Raw genomic sequence first — 17,604 nt, 5'->3', positions numbered from 1 at the left:
CAAAAACAAGGAAAACAGGTCAGGAACGTGACACTGCCCAAATGTGCCTAATTTGTTTATTAATAACTTTATGTTCAAAATGTGCACTCCCCTCCAACAATAGTGTGGTATTATTTCACTGTAATAGCTACTGTAAATTGGTCAGTACAGTTAGATTAATAAGATTGTAAGATTTCTGCCAATATCAGATATGTCTATGTCCTGGGAAATTTTGTTGTTACTTACAACCTCATGCTAATCGCATTAGCCTACGTTAGCTCAACTATCCCGTGGAAGGGACACCGATCCCGAAGAAGTTTTAAAACAACTTGTAACTACTTGACTTATTCCCACAAGACTTATCTTATAGAGAATCTTTCCAAGTCCAGACAAGGGAATCATGTCCTCACACACGGCTCTCTAAATCTTTAGCTTTAATCATCTTTAAAAGTGTTACTGTTAGGAACCATTTGTCTGTGTGTGAACATCAAGAGATGCATGCATATGTGTGTGGATTCCCCTTTACTCTGTGTGTGTGTGTGTGTGTGTGTGTGTGTGTGTGTGTGTGTGTGTGTGTGTGTGTGTGTGTGTGTGTGTGTGTGTGTGTGTGTGTGTGTGTGTGTGTGTGTGTGTGTGTGTGTGTGTGTGTGTGTGTGTGTGTGTGTGTGTGAGAAATAAATCCAGGACTGTACGAGCCTGTTGACAAGCGTATAATGAGAACTGAACGTTGGATTTTAGGAGGATTGCCTGATGTGTCCCCTTTTATATCAATCCCCCCTTCCCCTCTATAAAGACTATTTTAGATAGTCACTTAATTGAATATCTGCAGCTAATTTGGTAAACCATAAAGTTCCCCTATATTTCCCTCCATGTGCTACTCTACTCATCAGTCTGTTGCACACTGATTAAATATGAAAACGTAGCACTTCAATGCTGGCGTCAATGAAATAGAATGAGGACGTATGAATTTTCATTGCGGGGCTGTCTTGAGGTTAAGGGATGGCTGGGATAGGAATGATGGCTCGTGTAAAGTCATCCTCGTGTCTTGATTTCCTTCCTCTCTGGCAGCTCATTCACTCTATCAGCGTGGTGGATAGGGACGAGCCGCAGTTGGGCCACCGCTACTACTTCACCCTGGCACCGGAGGCCACCAACAACCGCCACTTCACCCTGTGGGATGTCAAAGGTAAGAGGTCAACAGTTATAGGTCAGAGGTCATACAGTTGTTACAGAGCGACTTTGAAGGTAATTTTGAGGGATGATACTGGACATCCCCGTGCAATGCCTCAGAGGATCTTTGAGCTGCCTGTGTGTGTGAGTGGAAACTGTTAGAGTATGCTGTGTCATATGTGAAATGAATGAGTCAAACTGTGTAGCATGAAAGGTTATTGAAGATACTGTGAAATATGTGTAGCTTGAAAAGTATGTGTCATATGGGCATATGATGCAGTATATGGACATACTGTTCTGCTTAATTAATGTAAGTGCCCCTACATTATGAAACACAATGTAAGGACATCCATTTTCTACTGGTGACTTTGCAGTGGACCCAAACCTTTTTCTTTTTGTTGTTGTTGCAAAACGCTGACGCCATGGAGCCAAGCGGGATGACATGTTAGCAAGCAAATCCCTCTTTGGAAATGGGTACCTAAGTGGATGTGACGCGTGGCCAAATCAAGATTGATCTGACATGGTGAAAATGTCAGAGGAGCGAGCCAGGGAAATGTCAGAGGAGGCTGTGGCGTGGCCTGGTGTAGCGCAGTCACATGCCTGGACAGGGGGGCCTGGGTACTGGGAAACACGGGCTCAGCGTCTGCATGAGTCGACTCACCCCTCCGCCCACATACACACACAGACTCACGCGTATACGCAGAGACACAGGCAAACACACAAATGCACATGCATTGACACAGGCTATTTGAACTAATCACACATGTATATACACACAGACAAACCTATATGCTGGCAGCACACACACACACACACACACACACACACACACACACACACACACACACACACACACACACACACACACACACATAAATACACACACACACACACACACACACACACACTATGTGCTCAGCAGTATGCGTGCTCTCACACAGAGACACAGTGGCTCAGACCTTTTATCCTCCCACCTATTTTTTCCACTGTTCTTCAGTTTTCATGGACACATTTGTCAACCTGTCAGATTGGATCTGTCACTTTCTCTTTTCACCATCACGGCTTCACATTCCATTTTTGTTTTCGAGCTTTGACACATGAAGACAAACAGGCACTTCTTTTCTTTCCTCAAAACTTTTTAGTCATTATTTTTAGAGGTCTGCAAAGCTAATCTTCGCATTGAAGAAGCAAAGGTCTACAGTTATCGCAAAAGTGACGTCTTGCTTTACTTACTGTCTTTATAGTCCCGGTAGGGAAGATGTGTTATAAAGCTTGTAAAATAGGTGTGTTTTTGTTACTGGTAATAAGTCATTTTTTATTTACTAATCTGATTCATGTAAATTAACATGACATTCATTAAAAAAACTACTCCAATAAAACACGCATAATTAGCTTATACATTCCCCTGTCGCCTCATAAAATATCTAAAATACACTGTTTAGAACGCACTTGTCAACGCACCTATTAGTGCAATGAAATTTCACTTTATTTTCGATGGGTTTAAGATGGTATGGATACTTTCTGGTACTTACCTCAAGTAATTTAACACCATTTGTCATTTTTTTACGCTTTTGTCAATGAATCTCAATGTGAAATTAATATTGAAATTATTAGGTTTAGCCATTTTAGCCATTTCAAGGTGATTATCAAAATGTATGTTTCGGAAAGTTACAATTCAACGACGAGAGAGCCTAAGATTACTGCATCCCTCTTCTGTCCATTCAGAAAGGCATACTTATGAAATAGGATGCAGAGTAAAAGTCAGAGGGACAATGTCACAGACATTATACTCAGCAAAGTTCCCGTACACAAACAGCCATGGTGATAGGAAGAGTGTACTGCTTGCCTGTGACAGAGAAGTGCTCTAGCTGCATCGTTGACAGTGATATATGCCTCCGGTGATGAATTGTCTAGCGTCTTATATACAAATCCATCCACACTAGATATTCTGACTATATTTGTCAAAGCCTGATGCTGTATGTATTGGATATGTCTCTCTGAGGGGCCGTGCAGCAGTTAGGTTTTATTTCAAATTTGGCATCCTCCAATTTTCTCCCCTTGGTTACATTTGACTGAAAAGAATGTGTGATGAATAGACAGTTACAGTTCTTGGTTAGCTAACTAGCGAATTTTTGCCATATTATCATAGACATGGCATCATTCAGAACACCTCAAAACAATGCGTGGTATTAAGAACAAGAGAAAACTAGATGAAACGAGCCACGTACGATTCCCCACATGGCAGCTTCTTGTCAAATACCTATGTATCTGCGCAGAGGCAAATCTATTTCTCAGGTAGCACCTAATTTCTTTATTTATACAGAATTATCTTGTTCTCTGACTTGTCTGCCTGTGTGGGATTTTCAGACTATAAAATTGGAACACTATAATGTACATTGGTATACCGGCAACATGACTATGCAGGACGGCAATTCAACCGCCACGTTATGAAGGTCTATGACATAGGCCACTCTAGTATTATCTCATATGCAGTATTATATCTCTATGTTACAGATAACCCTGCAGGGACTTGAACCCAGCACTTGGGCTTCAACCGCCAACAGCAGATAGTTATGAAGGTCGATGTATGACATAGGCCACTGGTATAATATTGTATCTCTTTGTTCCAGACAATACTGCGGGAATCCGGACACAGCGCTCAGGCTTCAACCGCCACGAGCAGAACGTCTACCTTCTGCCTATCCTGGTAGTGGATAGCGGGCCTCCCGCCCTGAGCTCCACGGGCACCCTGACCATCCACGTGTGTGGCTGTGACCCGGAGGGCACCATCCAGTCCTGCAATGCCACCGCCTACGCCATTAGCACCTCACTCAGTCCCGGGGCCCTCATAGCCCTACTGGTCTGCATGCTCATACTCATAGGTAAGCATGGAACAAAGTGAAAATTGATCTGAGTTCCTTCAAATTTTGAGCTTGCCTGGCATAAAATAACCAACAGCATAGTCCTAAAAGTGCAACCCCGTCCATTTGGCACTGTAGGAAATCAAATGCTCAAAGTATTTGGAAAGGAAAACAAATGTTATTTGAATCTAGGTCTGCAATGATCTGTTTCAGCTCCAAAATAAGTCAGCTCTTGGGTAAAGAAACTATTTAAAACAAACAACACGTTGACCTGTTGGTCTGCTTGTACGTTTTTTTAACAAAATATATTGCACACTTGTTGGGATATTTTTTTAATATTTACTGAGTCACAAATTAATGAAACCGCCCTTCTGGTGAAATAAGTCAACTGTAAAGACACAATCTGGAGATAGGATCAAATTGAAGGATACAGATTTTTCGGGTAACATAGGATTAACTATGTTTACAACTGCCATTAATAAAGGAAAGACATCTGCTCTGGATGATCTGATGGGGGTCTATCAGGAGACAGAACAATGTTTTTGTTTTAAAACAGGAGAGAAGTAGACAAATATATACAGTATAGGGAATACAGGTATAAGTATGTGGCATATATGAGTAAATGTGAATAATACAGTATAGGGACTGTACAGTCTACATCTACAGTTGTATCCTTCATTCATGAATGTCATGTATCTATGATTTGTTTTCTATTTTCTGTCACAATTTTCCATATTTTTCCTCCAACGAGTAACATTGCAGTCGGGCAACTCTCAACCCCCTTTCGTTAGCTTTTTTCCCCCAAGTGGATAGAACATACAATAGTAGGACTTTAACGGAGGGGGAGCTGAATGGTGAGAGTGGGAGGCCTAGTAGAAAGAGGGTGGGAGGGGGGGGGGGGCTGCCCCAGCACTCACGTCTCCCTGGAACGACGCTCTTTAAATAGACAAGGCGTTCCAGACGTTCTCAGATACCAGCATTCACACACACAAAACTCTCAGCAGGAGTGCTAGGCGAGAGAAGATTTTGTATTGTCATCTTTGAAAGTTTAATGAGTCGCTTTAAATTCTTGCCTCATCAATACTGGCAAAACGTTCCTATTTTGGCTGCGGTAGAAACGAAAGCAGTGTACGTCGTTGTCAGTTTATTTTTTTTCTTACTTTGCTATAGTTGGGGATGTAGTTATAGTATAGTTATAGTATAGTTGAGGATGTGGTTATAGTTTCACATCTCGTTTGTTTTGAGTGATTGATGAACAGGCTGGGGTTTCAACCCAAATGGCACCCTATTCCAGGGCCCATAGTGCTCTGGTCAAGTTGTGCACTAGAGAATAGGGTGCCATTTGGGATTTACCTTGGGTCATCCAGTATCTCTGAATCAGGGAGGGAGTATTGTTTTTAGGGTAGTTTTGATGTAATTTCTGTATTAACTTAAGCGTAGTAAGCTTCAAAAGGAACCTATATTTTATTAACTGGGGTTTTTACATCACTGCCTGGTATGGCAACTGCTCGGCCTCTGACCGCAAGGCACTACAGAGGGTAGTGCGAACGGCCCAGTACATCACTGGGGCCAAGCTTCCAGCCATCCAGGACCTCTATACCAGGCGGTGTCAGAGGAAGGCCCTAAAAATTGTCAAAGACTCCAGCCACCCAAGTCATAGACTGTTCTCTCTGCTACCGCACGGCAAGCGGTACTGCCGCCCCCCCCCCCCCCCCCCCCCATTTTATATCGCTGCTACTCTCTGTTGTTATCATCTATGCATAGTCACTTTAATAACTCTACCTACATGTTCATAATACCTCAATTACCTCGACTATCCAGTGCCCCTGCACATTGACTCTGTACCGGTACCCCCCTTTATATAGTCTCGCTATTGTTATTTTACTGCTGCTCCTTAATTACTTGTTACTTTTATTTCTTGTTCTTATTCGTATTTATATATTTTTTTTAAACTGCATTGTTGGTTAGGGGCTCGTAAGTAAGAATTTCACTGTAAGGTCTACACATGTTGTATTCGGCGCATGTGAATAATAAAATTTGATTTGATTTGATTTTAAACGCCTTTTGGCACTCAACCAAAACGTTAAGATGATGTACAAACCTGAAGCAGACAAGCAGTGGTTAAAAAGTATTGTGTTTTGTCGTACTATAGCTGTACCACCTCAAAGGGTAATTTAAATTCAGGAATTAAACAGACATTTTAATTCCAGTTTTCCCCAATGCATTTAAATGTCGAATTGGAATATCAGTGTACTTCCTAAATTAACTCAATTGAAATGGCACTTACCCTAAGGCTGCTATCTCAGTAATGTTCCTGTCTACAAAAACTAGCTGTCCATAAAATTGCCCATTGTTTAGAGGAAAATTAGATATAAAGTATGATGTGGTATATGTTCGGTGAAGCAGGTGGTGAGTAGCCTAAGATGAAATTGAAAAAAACATTGATATCTGTCATCATTAAACTCCTATTTACTGTTTGCAGTGTAATTCTGCCAATACCTTGGCTGATTTTCACCCATTTGAAACGATCGCAGTTCAAGTGATGTCAGATACACACAAATTAATATTGACTGATTGATATTCATTGGTAGAACATGGAAACAACACCTATATTAAGTGGCTAGTGCTCCACGCAGCTCTAAGCCCACCGAGGTATTGCCAATTATAGTGGAGGTCCTGGGCTGGGAGAGAGCTGAGCTGAGCTGGGCTCAAGGGAATGAGAACGGACAGTGTGTGTTTAACAGCCACCTTGTGTGTTAATGGGCGATATGGATTGGAGCAAAACGACTGACTTACCTGTGTGTCGGCCTTGACTTCCCAACGATCCACCCACAGAACACACACAAAGAGTGCAAACACACACACACACACACACACACACACACACACACACACACACACACACACACACACACACACACACACACACACACACACACACACACACACACACACACACACACACACACACAGCATACACAGAGAGCCTAGACTCACACACAGAACTCACAAACAAAATGACTCCCACCAACTCGCCCGTTGATCTGTTTGTGAGTGTGGTTGGGGGGATAACCCAGCTCTCCGGAGGTACCCAAGCACTGTATTAGATTGTGGCATAATGAGCGAAATGAAAACACATTTCTGCCTAATTAGCAACAAACAAACAATCCCTCCATCAGTTAATTTAGTGGGTGACGTGATGAATTCATTTTGGCGCGGCGAGGAATCTGCGCACATCCGTACCAATTACGCCCCATCTGCTGTGATGAACTCCTTGGCTCATGTGGCTAGGCGCAGCCCAAGGGTAAATTGCCCCTTCTTGTCAGGACCGCTTATCGGAGCACTCTGTACACAGAGGAGCAGCCACATGTTGACAGGGCAGGTACAACATGTATGCAGGACATACCATAGGCTGTGCATTATGCCATGCATAACATGCAAAATGTAACTTTGGAGATGTGTTATGTTACCGTCGCTGTAACACTGCAAATAACAGTAACATTGAAAGATTGAATTCATATCTCTTTAACAAGAATGAAGCAGCCAATGTATTACCTCTGATTTTCCATTTCCACTAAGATAAAAATCATAATACTATACAACACACTGTAGTATCCCCCTCGATCATGTTGTGCTTACTATAGGATGTTGTAGTATACTGTAGAAAACTAAACTACAAACTGTAGTATTCCTTGATCATGTAGTGTTTACTTTGGAACATTGTTGTATACTGTGTAGAATACTATACTACACACTGTACTAACTCAAACACGTAGTGCTTACTTTAGAAGTTTTAGATCGATTGGGACTCCTAGCTAGCTTTACTGCTACCTGCTAGCTTTGTCGATGTTGTTTTGATTTGAACGGGCTGTCCTTGGGGAGCTCATGCCAGGAATTTCCTCTAAGGTTCCCCCTCGATCGTGTATTGCTTACTATAGAATTGTGTAGTATACTGTAGAATAATATACTCCACACTGTAGTATCCCTTGAGTGATTGATTGTATTTGACCATTTAAAAACACAATAAAACCACAAATTTGGATACGATGAATTTAGAAATTTGTTGAGAATAACTAAAAAAGTTTTATGTATATTTATTGTGGTCCTAGTTCAAACATGTTACACATTTACAACTAACTCACATGAAAAAATACTATAGTATACTATGGTCTAAATACTGTATTATTACTATATTTATATACTATAGTATTTAATGTAGTGTTTTTGCGGATATGACTATAGCATACTATAGTATTCACTGTAGATTTTTTGCAGACTTTACTGTAGTATTTACTGTAGTGTTTTTGCATGAATGCATGAATGTTGTATATAGTATTAACTGTAAGACAAGCATACCCATAACATGATGCAGCCACCACCATGAAAATAGAAATGGGTACACAGTGGTGTGTTGTGTTGGATTTGCCCCAAACATGACACTCTATTTTCATGACATAAAGGTCATTTATTTGATATTTTTTGTAGTTTCACTTCATTGCTTGGGTGTATTGATACTCCATCCAAAATTGAATTAATAACTTCATCATGTTCAAAGGGATATTCAATGAATACTTATTGGCTCAAGACATTTCAGCTTTTCCTTGTTAATTATTTTGTAAAACTTTCTAAAAACATAATTCCACTTTCACAATATGGGGTATTTATTGTAGGCCAGTGACACAAAATCTCAAATTAACCATTTAAAATTCACGCTGTAATACAACAAAATGTGGAAAAAGTCAAGGGGTGTGAATAGTATCTGAATGCACTGTTAATGAAAGTCATTAGCGAGCTGACCCCCTGATGGCCATCATCACATGCAGGATTAGTCTATGTTCAACGATGGAGGTGATAGCATATCAACCTCATGCCGCGTGGAACGGTAATGGCTTCAATCCCAATTATAATAGTAATGGTAATAGTAGTGACATACATATTAATTGTCATATTACTCCAAAATAGTCATGATCTACATTGTTTGAATATTCATGTCGTCATTATATTTTTATTTCCACATTTGATGAAGACTAGATTAGTGAAGATTAGTGTTGTTGTCATAGCGCTGACATTTAGTTTGGTAAGTGGTAGACAGGAAGTTTGTATTAATTAATCAATCGGAGCCCCTCCGGAATAACCATATGTCTGGAGAAGGGTGGCTACAGCTAAATGGTAGTTTTCTAATCAGGCAGTAATTAAAATAAGTAAGCTTGGATTAAAGCCCTGATTGATTTATTGGGATGGATACAGCTTTTGTTTTTCCTCCGCCTCATTAGACTATTAAGTGATCTATCTCAGTTGTTTTCCTTTTTAATTCCTTTTTAATTTTTCTGTCATTAAACCCTCTGTTGGTGGACGCCAAAACAGTAGAGCTCTGCTCTAAGTTTCTGTCTGGTTCTAATGCAGCATGTCTCACTTGAATAAGTATTGATGAACAGATCAGCCTCTATTAAGCATTTGAAAACATATTTCTGGGCGAGCAATTAGGAATTTTGCTTCGGGCACCGGTGGAGAATCAATGCCCATGCATTGGAAATGTTACCCTTCATTATTTAAGCTTCAATTTGCTGTCTTTTTTGGGGTGAAATCAAAATTGGAAAACCAGAGATGGAAAAGGAAAGGGCAAACTTTGTGCTAATAAATACAAAAAAAGGCTGTTGTAATTTCATTAGCCACCCACCATTTGCACAATCCAATATTCTTCATTCATCTTGTGTTATTCCCCTTTGTGCTTGAGAGAATCTTTACAAAAGGGCAGATGTTTTTGTTCATTCGTATAATTCATTAGTCTTCGCTTCATGACGTGAAATTACTCTCTACCAGCTACTCTCTGAGAGTTTCTCCAAATGTTCACTGGCAACTCCAGATAATAATCCAGAGCTTTGGCTCACAACTTCTGCACAGCACAGACACACTTCCTAGGCTCTGACTTCCCCACTGTTGATGCGGCTAATCCCTAAACCCCTTAATCCCTAATCCCATGCTCTTTCTCCACCTCTGCAGTCCTGGTGCTGCTAATCCTGACCCTGAAGCGCCACCGCAAGGGCCAGAGCATGTCGGAGGATGAGGAGGACATGCGCGACAATGTCATCAAGTACAACGATGAGGGTGGCGGCGAGCAGGACACGCAGGCCTACGACATGAGTACCCTGCGCAACCTCTTTGACTTTCCAGAGGCCAAGAGTGGCTCGTCCGAGTCAGGCCCTGACCTACGCACGCTGCCCCAGTGGATTCAGGGGCGGATGAGTGGTGACGGCGGGGCGGCCGACTTCTCCCTCTTCAAGGGCTACATCCGCAAGAAGGTGGAGCAGACAGATGGCGACTTGTCGGTGCCGCCGTACGACTCATTCCAGACGTACGCCTTCGAGGGAAACAGCTCGCCGGCCCTCTCTCTCAGCTCCATCCACACCCTGTCCACCACATCCGAGCAGGATTTCTCCTACCTCAGCGACTGGGGGCCGCGCTTCAGGCAACTGGCGGGATACTATGCCCCGGGACATCCTGAGGAAGACGGCTCCTAGCGGTGTCCTCGGCCCAGACCCTTTCTCCTTTTCCATCCCCAGCACTGTATCAAGAGCCCAGTGTCAAAACTGTCCTAAAAAGCACTCCTCCAACTCCTTCAGAGCAACAGAACTGAATCCCCGTCAGTGTGAGTCGGAAATCAATTTGGTCAACAACAAAAAATCTTATTTCGAAACTTCAAGTTTGACTTTTTCAAAGAGAAACATTGAGTTTTCAAACGGTTTGAAACTTCATGGTGAAAGGTGGGCTGATTAAATGAGGGATTAAAGGAGGTGTTATCCATTCACTATTCCCTTTACAGTAAGGAACAAAGGAGTATGACGTAATACAATATAAGTGGTGCGCCACAGGTTACAATACAATTACATTTTACATTTGTTTCTGGGTATTTTCTGTCTGGAGTCAAAGACTGGTCCATTTTTAGCTTTGTGAGTGTGGAGGCTCTGAGGACATTCAGAGAGATGAACGTTATGAAACTCAGCAGGGGGTTAATATGTATATGTGATAAATATGTATTTATTTATGAACAAATATTGATGTATTTATTCCTTTTGTATTTATGTATTTATTTTGTCCATAATCACCGCACCACTTGTAACAATGGACATCCATGAAGGATGATACAGAAATATTTATTATGGTGAAAAAAACTTGAGGAGAGAAGAGCTTCTGTATAAGCACGTAGCAGAGGACTTCACAAAGGTGATATTTGGGTCACAAACAACTACAGTCTTGGAAATATTTGTATTTATTTTTTAGGAACACTTTTGTAAAATAAACGACAAGACTGGAAGACGGAGCGCGACTAAAAAGAAAAGGGTCAGAGAACAAAGGATGAGTCAATTCAGTGCAAAGATTGGTTTTGGTTTGATATGCTTTCACGTTATTGTAAAGATTTCTAAGGTGTTATGAAGGATGTGGAACATTATGTGTTAACTGGGTTTTTGCTTTGCTTTTTCACCGCCATTTAAAAGGCAATAAGGCACAATCCGCACAAGTGATTCAAGACTATACTGTATGAAATGACTGTGTTTTTTTCATGGAGTTGGGTATTTGTTCATTCCAGAATTTGTATGTGTGTGTCCAACTTGTTTTATATTCCAGAAGATTTGATTACTTTTGTTCTTTTGAGTCTATTTCACAGGGTGGATGAATATGTGGGGTGACAGGTACAGAAATAAGGGATGAGTAGATGGGATTCCTCCACCCAGTATCCAGAACCTATTTAATGTTGATCTTAAACTTGCAAATGTATGGAAAATAAAATCAATAAATATTTAATGATTTGTTTTGTAAAAAGACTGATGGCTTTTTCTCCACATTGTAAAAACGGAGATCTTTATGATCTAATGGATGTATTACATCTTATCTTACTAAGTCAATGTTTGAGAGTCACCACAGTATTGCTAGGATACAGTTTTATCTTATCGTAGTTGATCCAATACAGTGAAACTACCCTCATAATTACGGTGTGATGACACTTGTTTACTGAAGACTTGTTTCTTTTCAGGGAGCAATAATCCTGCATCCAGGAAGTGAATTGTGTTGCTTGGTTCCACTACAGTACAGTCACAATGTGTAGGTATAATTACTGCCGAGGATGGCTAGATGCAGATTAAGGGAATTCAGAGTATCTCCCTACTCCCAAACCCTTTAATTGTCATGGTCACCTGAGGACACTGTCGCATATGGAGTTCAGTCTCATCTTTGTGGTCTGTGGTGGTGGCCAAGGTGGCCCACTCATAACATTTCTAGTTATGCTTCAAAGGAGTTGGAGGTTCATGGTGAGCTCAAAGTTGACTTTTCATATTCAAGTGTTGTCAGGACATTGGAAAGCGTTGGACAGTGTACATTCAGCTGACAGATCCCTATCCCTAATCTTAAAAACTTAACACTTATCCTAACACCACACTAACCCTAATTGTAAACGTGATCCTAATCTTAACCCTGAACTTAACCAATTCCTATTTTACCTTAAACTAATCTCAATCTCATGGCTGAATATCCACTTCCAAAATGTAATATATGTCTTTATTTCAAGGTCATTTTGATCAGTAAATATAATTATGATAATCAAATCTTCGGCTTGACTGTGGGCCAGAAGTATACTGAACAAAAATATAAACCAACATGTTAAGTGTTGGTCTTATGTGTTACAGGTTTTGGTTTTTCCATTTATGTTTGGAGTTTTAGCACGTTAGCACGTAGGGTGCACCAATTTGTGTCACCTTGTTAGTCGGTATGTGTTACATCTATGCTGGTTGCTATCTCATTAGTGGGAAGGGGTTCCACCTGTGCTGGCCCAGGTGCTATTTAATAATGGCTGGTCCAGTGCTCTAGTTGTTTTGAGAGATGTGGAGTGTTAACACCTTTAGTTGGCGCTCCCCATTTGATATCTAAAAGTACAATCCTTGATTTGATCTGATCTTCCCTGTTTTTGGTTTGCTCCACTTTTTGGTTTGCTTGCTGTCTAAGTTTGGTGTAGGTTTTTCTTTTGTTTGCCTCCTTAGTGGGTAAATTTAGTATGAGCTCATGGTGGGTGTCTTAGGTCCCAGTTGTTGCTGTGCAACTTTCAGTGGAGACCCCTATAGGAGTCTTTCAGAACTCCTCCTAAAACCCTACCTTTTGTTTTGGTTGTCAGTGACTCTTTGTTAGTTCCCCCTTCTGTTAGAGTGACGTTATTTCGTTTTCTTGCTGGGAAACAAAACATGTGTTTCATGAGCAGAAATAAAAGATCCCAGAAATGTTCTATATGCACAAAATATTGTTTCTCTATTTTGTGCAGAAATTTGTTTACATCCATGTTTGTGAGCATTTCTCCTTTGCCCAAAGAATCCATCCACCTGACAGGTGTGGCATATCAATAAGCTGATTAAACAGTATGATCATTACACAGGTGCAGCTTGTGCTGGGGACAATAAAAGGTCACTCTAAAATGTGCAGTTTTGTCAACACAATGCCACAGATGCTTTGAGGGAGCGTGCAATTGGCATGCTGACTCCAGGAATGTCCACCAAAGCTGTTGCCAGATAATTGAATGTTCATTTCTCTACCATAAGCCACCCCCAGCGTTGTTTTAGAGAATTTGGCAGTACAACTGCAGACCACGTGTAACGCCTGCCCAGGACCTCCACATCCGGCTTTTTAATCTGCGGGATCGTCTGAGACCAGCCACCCGGACAGCTGATGAATCTTCGAGTTTGCACAACCAAAGATTTTCTGCACAAACTGTCAGAAAGCGTCTCAGGGAAGCTCATCTGCGTGCTTGTCGTCCTCACTAGGGTCTTGACCTGACTGCAGTTCAGTGTCGTAACCGCCTTCAGTGGGCAAATGCTCACCTTCGATGGCTGCTGGAGAAGTGTGCTCTTCATGGATTCATCTCGGTTTCAACTGTACTGGGAAGATGGCATTGTGTGGGCGAGCGGTTTGCTGATGTCAGAGTGGGGTTATGGTAAGGGTTATGGTAAGGGCAGGCATAAGCTACGGAAAAAGCACACAATTGCATTTTAGCGATTGCAATTTGAATGCACAGCAATACCATGATGAGATCCTGAGACCCATTCATCTGCCGCCGTCACCTCATGTTTCAGCATGATAATGCACGGCCCCATGTCGCAAGGATCTGTATACAATTCCTGGAAGCTGAAAATGTCCCATTTCTTCCATGGCCTGCATACTCACCAGACATGTCACCCATTGAGCATGTTTGGGATGCTATGGATCATGTATGACAGTGTGTTTCAGTTCCCGCCAATATCCAGCAACTTTGCACAGCCATTGAAGAGTGGGACAACATTCCACAGGCCATAATCAACAGCCTGATCAACTCTATTTGAAGGAGATGTGTCGCGCTGCATGATCCAAATGGTAGTCGCACCAGATACTGACTGGCTTTCTGATCCACACCCCTTTTAAAGGTATCTGTGACCGACCAATATATATCTGTATTCCCAGTCATGTAAAATCCATAGATTAGGGCCTAATTTATTTATTTCAATTGACTGAGTTCCATATGTGACTTGAAATATGCATAAGAACAGATAAGATAAATGGAACCATATGTGGTCAGGTCTAATCGTGATGTAGGGAGATGGCCCATCTATTATTAATCATAGCTCCAAGACGACAGCACCAGATGATGTGATGTCATAGCCTAGAATCCTCTAGACTGTTTCCTATGAACACCGGGCCATTAGTCATAGGAGAGGAGACGGGGTTGTTCTGGGTTCTTAATGAATTCCTCAGAGAAATGTCAGAAGTATACTTCCGTATGACTAATCCAATGGAGAAGGTTAAAGAGTAAGCACTGCCGAAGGGAGAATCTCAGTTTTTCCCAGGACTCCTGGTCAGTCCACTCTCCACCCATAAATGAGCGTCTTTACTGAGGTAGCAGCGGCCATTTTTCAGTAACGGGCTGTACATTCAAACATATTCATGTGTTGTAATAAATCACCGATTTTCCCCCGTAGTCCAAGTGCAACATGAGGACCTTCATTTGTTATGAGCACGGATGAAAGGTGATTGACAGTGCTCTGGGGGATTTCTGTGGTGACATTAAAGTCCCCCTCTTTTCTCATTGGAATTGATAATGACAGTTGATAAAGCATTGTGGAAATATGAATGTACCGTAGAACATATTCATAAAAAATAGGCCTAAAGTCTGGACAGCCTTATTTACTATTTGAAGGCAAATGAAAAATAAAGGTGATTTGAAAGAGAGGAAAAACAAACCACCAATGTCTTCACTTGTGTTGTGAAATGCAAGACTTGGCAAAACCTGATGCCAGGTTGCAGGCATGTAGGCAGATAGAGTTATGCACAACACAGTTCATTTAGATTATTTAGAATTGGGAATATAACTGTAATGCCCGGGGTGTAGTGGATGAAGGAGTCAGACGCAGGAGACAGAGAGTTCAGAGTAGCGTTCCAATTTTAATCCCAACACGGGTGAAACACGACGCTACTCTAAAAGTAATGCTCCACCACAATAAAGTGAGAACACGAAATCACAAGATAACACGTACACGAACCGGGACACACAAGAATGTACTACATGTACACACAACAATCCCGCACACCCAGCAGGCCGGGCTGCTGGGTAATAAAGCCCCACTAATCACCCTAACCACAAACAGGTGTAACCACTAAACAAAAAGGGAGGGGGAGGAAAAGTCAGTCGCAGCTAGTAGGCCGGTGACGACGACCGCCGAGCGCCACCCGAACAGGAAGGGGAGCCACCTTCGGTGGGAGTCGTTACAGTACCCCCCCCCCCCCGACGCGCGGCTCCCGCAGCGCGCAGACACCGGCCTCGAGGACGACCCGGAGGGCGAGGCGCAGGGCGATCCGGATGGAGGCGATGGTAATCCCTCAACATCGATGGATCCAAAATGTCCCCCACCGGTACCCAGCACCTCTCCTCCAGATCGTACCCCTCCCAGTCCACGAGGTACTGCAGACCCCTCGATGTCTAGAGGGGGAGGAGGGACCTCCGGTACCTCACCGTCCTGCAGGGGACCAGCTACCACCGGCCTGAGGAGAGACACATGAAACGAGGGGTTAATACGATAATAGGAAGGGAGTTGTAATCGATAACACACCTCGTTTATTCTCCTCAGGACTTTGAAGGGCCCTACACACTGCGGACCCAGCTTCCGGCAGGGCAAGCGGAGGGGCAGGTTTCGGGTCGAGAGCCAGACCCTGTCCCCCGGTACAAACACGGGGGCCTCACTGCGGTGGCGGTCAGCACTCCTCTTCTGCCGTCCACTAGCTTGTTGAAGTGATTCCTGGACGGCCCTCCATGTCTCCTTGGAGCGCTGCACCCATTCCTCCACCGCAGGAGCCTCGGTCTGGCTCGGATGCCATGGTGCCAGGACCGGCTGGTACCCCAATACACACTGAAAGGGGGACATGTTAGTAGAGGAGTGGCGTAGTGAGTTCTGGGCCATTTCGGCCCAGGGAATGTATCTCGCCCACTCCCCTGGCCGGTCCTGGCAATACGACCGCAGAAACCTACCCACCTCCTGGTTCACTCTCTCCACCTGCCCATTACTCTTAGGGTGATAACCGGAGGTAAGGCTGACCGAGACCCCCAAACGCTCCATAAACGCCCTCCATACTCTGGACGTGAACTGGGGGCCCCGATCAGAAACGATGTCCTCCGGCACCCCGTAGTGCCGGAAGACGTGGGTGAATAATGCCTCCGCAGTCTGCAGGGCTGTAGGAATACCGGGCAACGGGAGGAGACGGCAGGACTTAGAGAACCGATTCACAATCACCAGAACCGTAGTATTCCCTTGAGACGGGGGAAGGTCGGTCAGGAAATCTACGGATAGATGTGACCAAGGCCGTTGTGGAACGGGGAGGGGTTGTAACTTCCCTCTAGGAAGGTGCCTAGGAGCCTTACTCTGAGCGCATACCGAACAGGAGGAGACATAAAACCCAACGTCCCAAGCCAAAGTAGGCCACCAATACCTCCCCCGAAGGCTCCCCACTGTCCTCCTCACCCCAGGGTGACCCGAGGAGGGTAGGACGTGAGCCCACCGAATCAATTTGTCTCGAACACCAAGCGGCACGTACTTCCGCCCCGCCGGACACTGAGGAGGAGCGGGTTCCGCCCGTAACGCCCGCTCGATGTCCGAGTCCACATCCCACACCACTGGTGCTATCAGTCTTGAGGCGGGAAGGATGTGGGTAGGTTCGGTGGGCCGATCGTCCGTGTCGAAACAACGGGACAGTGCATCCGCCTTTACGTTTTGGGAGCCCGGTCTATACGATAGAGTAAACTGGATTCGGGTGAAGAACATGGCCCACCTTGCCTGACGTGGGTTCAGTCTCCTAGCTGCCTGAATATACTCCAGATTCTGGTGGTCGGTCCAGATGAGAAAAGGGTGCTTAGCCCCCTCAAGCCAGTGTCTCCACACCTTCAGAGCACTGACCACCGCTAACAACTCCCGGTCCCCCACATCATAGTTACGCTCCGCTGGGCTGAGCTTCTTAGAGAAGAAAGCGCAGGGGTGGAGTTTTTGTGGCGTACCCGAGCGCTGTGATAGCACGGCACCTACCCCAGCCTCGGACG

The 17,604-nt window shown here is 43.5% G+C and overlaps 1 protein-coding gene across 2 annotated transcripts in view; it reads left to right on the top strand.

The window, feature by feature from the left end:
• The window catches only part of LOC139565532 (cadherin-22-like), a 316,857-nt gene extending 305,042 nt beyond the window's left edge, over positions 1 to 11,815 (top strand). For both annotated transcript variants that reach the window (XM_071385969.1, XM_071385959.1), the window contains 3 exons: positions 1,048 to 1,165; positions 3,780 to 4,031; positions 10,011 to 11,815. In XM_071385969.1, the coding sequence (XP_071242070.1) occupies positions 1,048 to 1,165; positions 3,780 to 4,031; positions 10,011 to 10,528 (888 nt within the window). In that variant the 3' untranslated portion in view covers positions 10,529 to 11,815. The remainder of the gene's footprint in view (positions 1 to 1,047; positions 1,166 to 3,779; positions 4,032 to 10,010) is intronic.
• Positions 11,816 to 17,604: the final 5,789 nt, after the last annotated feature.

This window comes from Salvelinus alpinus, chromosome 2 (assembly GCF_045679555.1).
Source record: "Salvelinus alpinus chromosome 2, SLU_Salpinus.1, whole genome shotgun sequence".
In the NCBI taxonomy this organism is placed as follows: domain Eukaryota; kingdom Metazoa; phylum Chordata; class Actinopteri; order Salmoniformes; family Salmonidae; genus Salvelinus; species Salvelinus alpinus.
The sequence above is the reverse complement of the archived record's forward strand: the minus strand, read 5'-3'. Positions and strand labels throughout refer to the sequence as shown.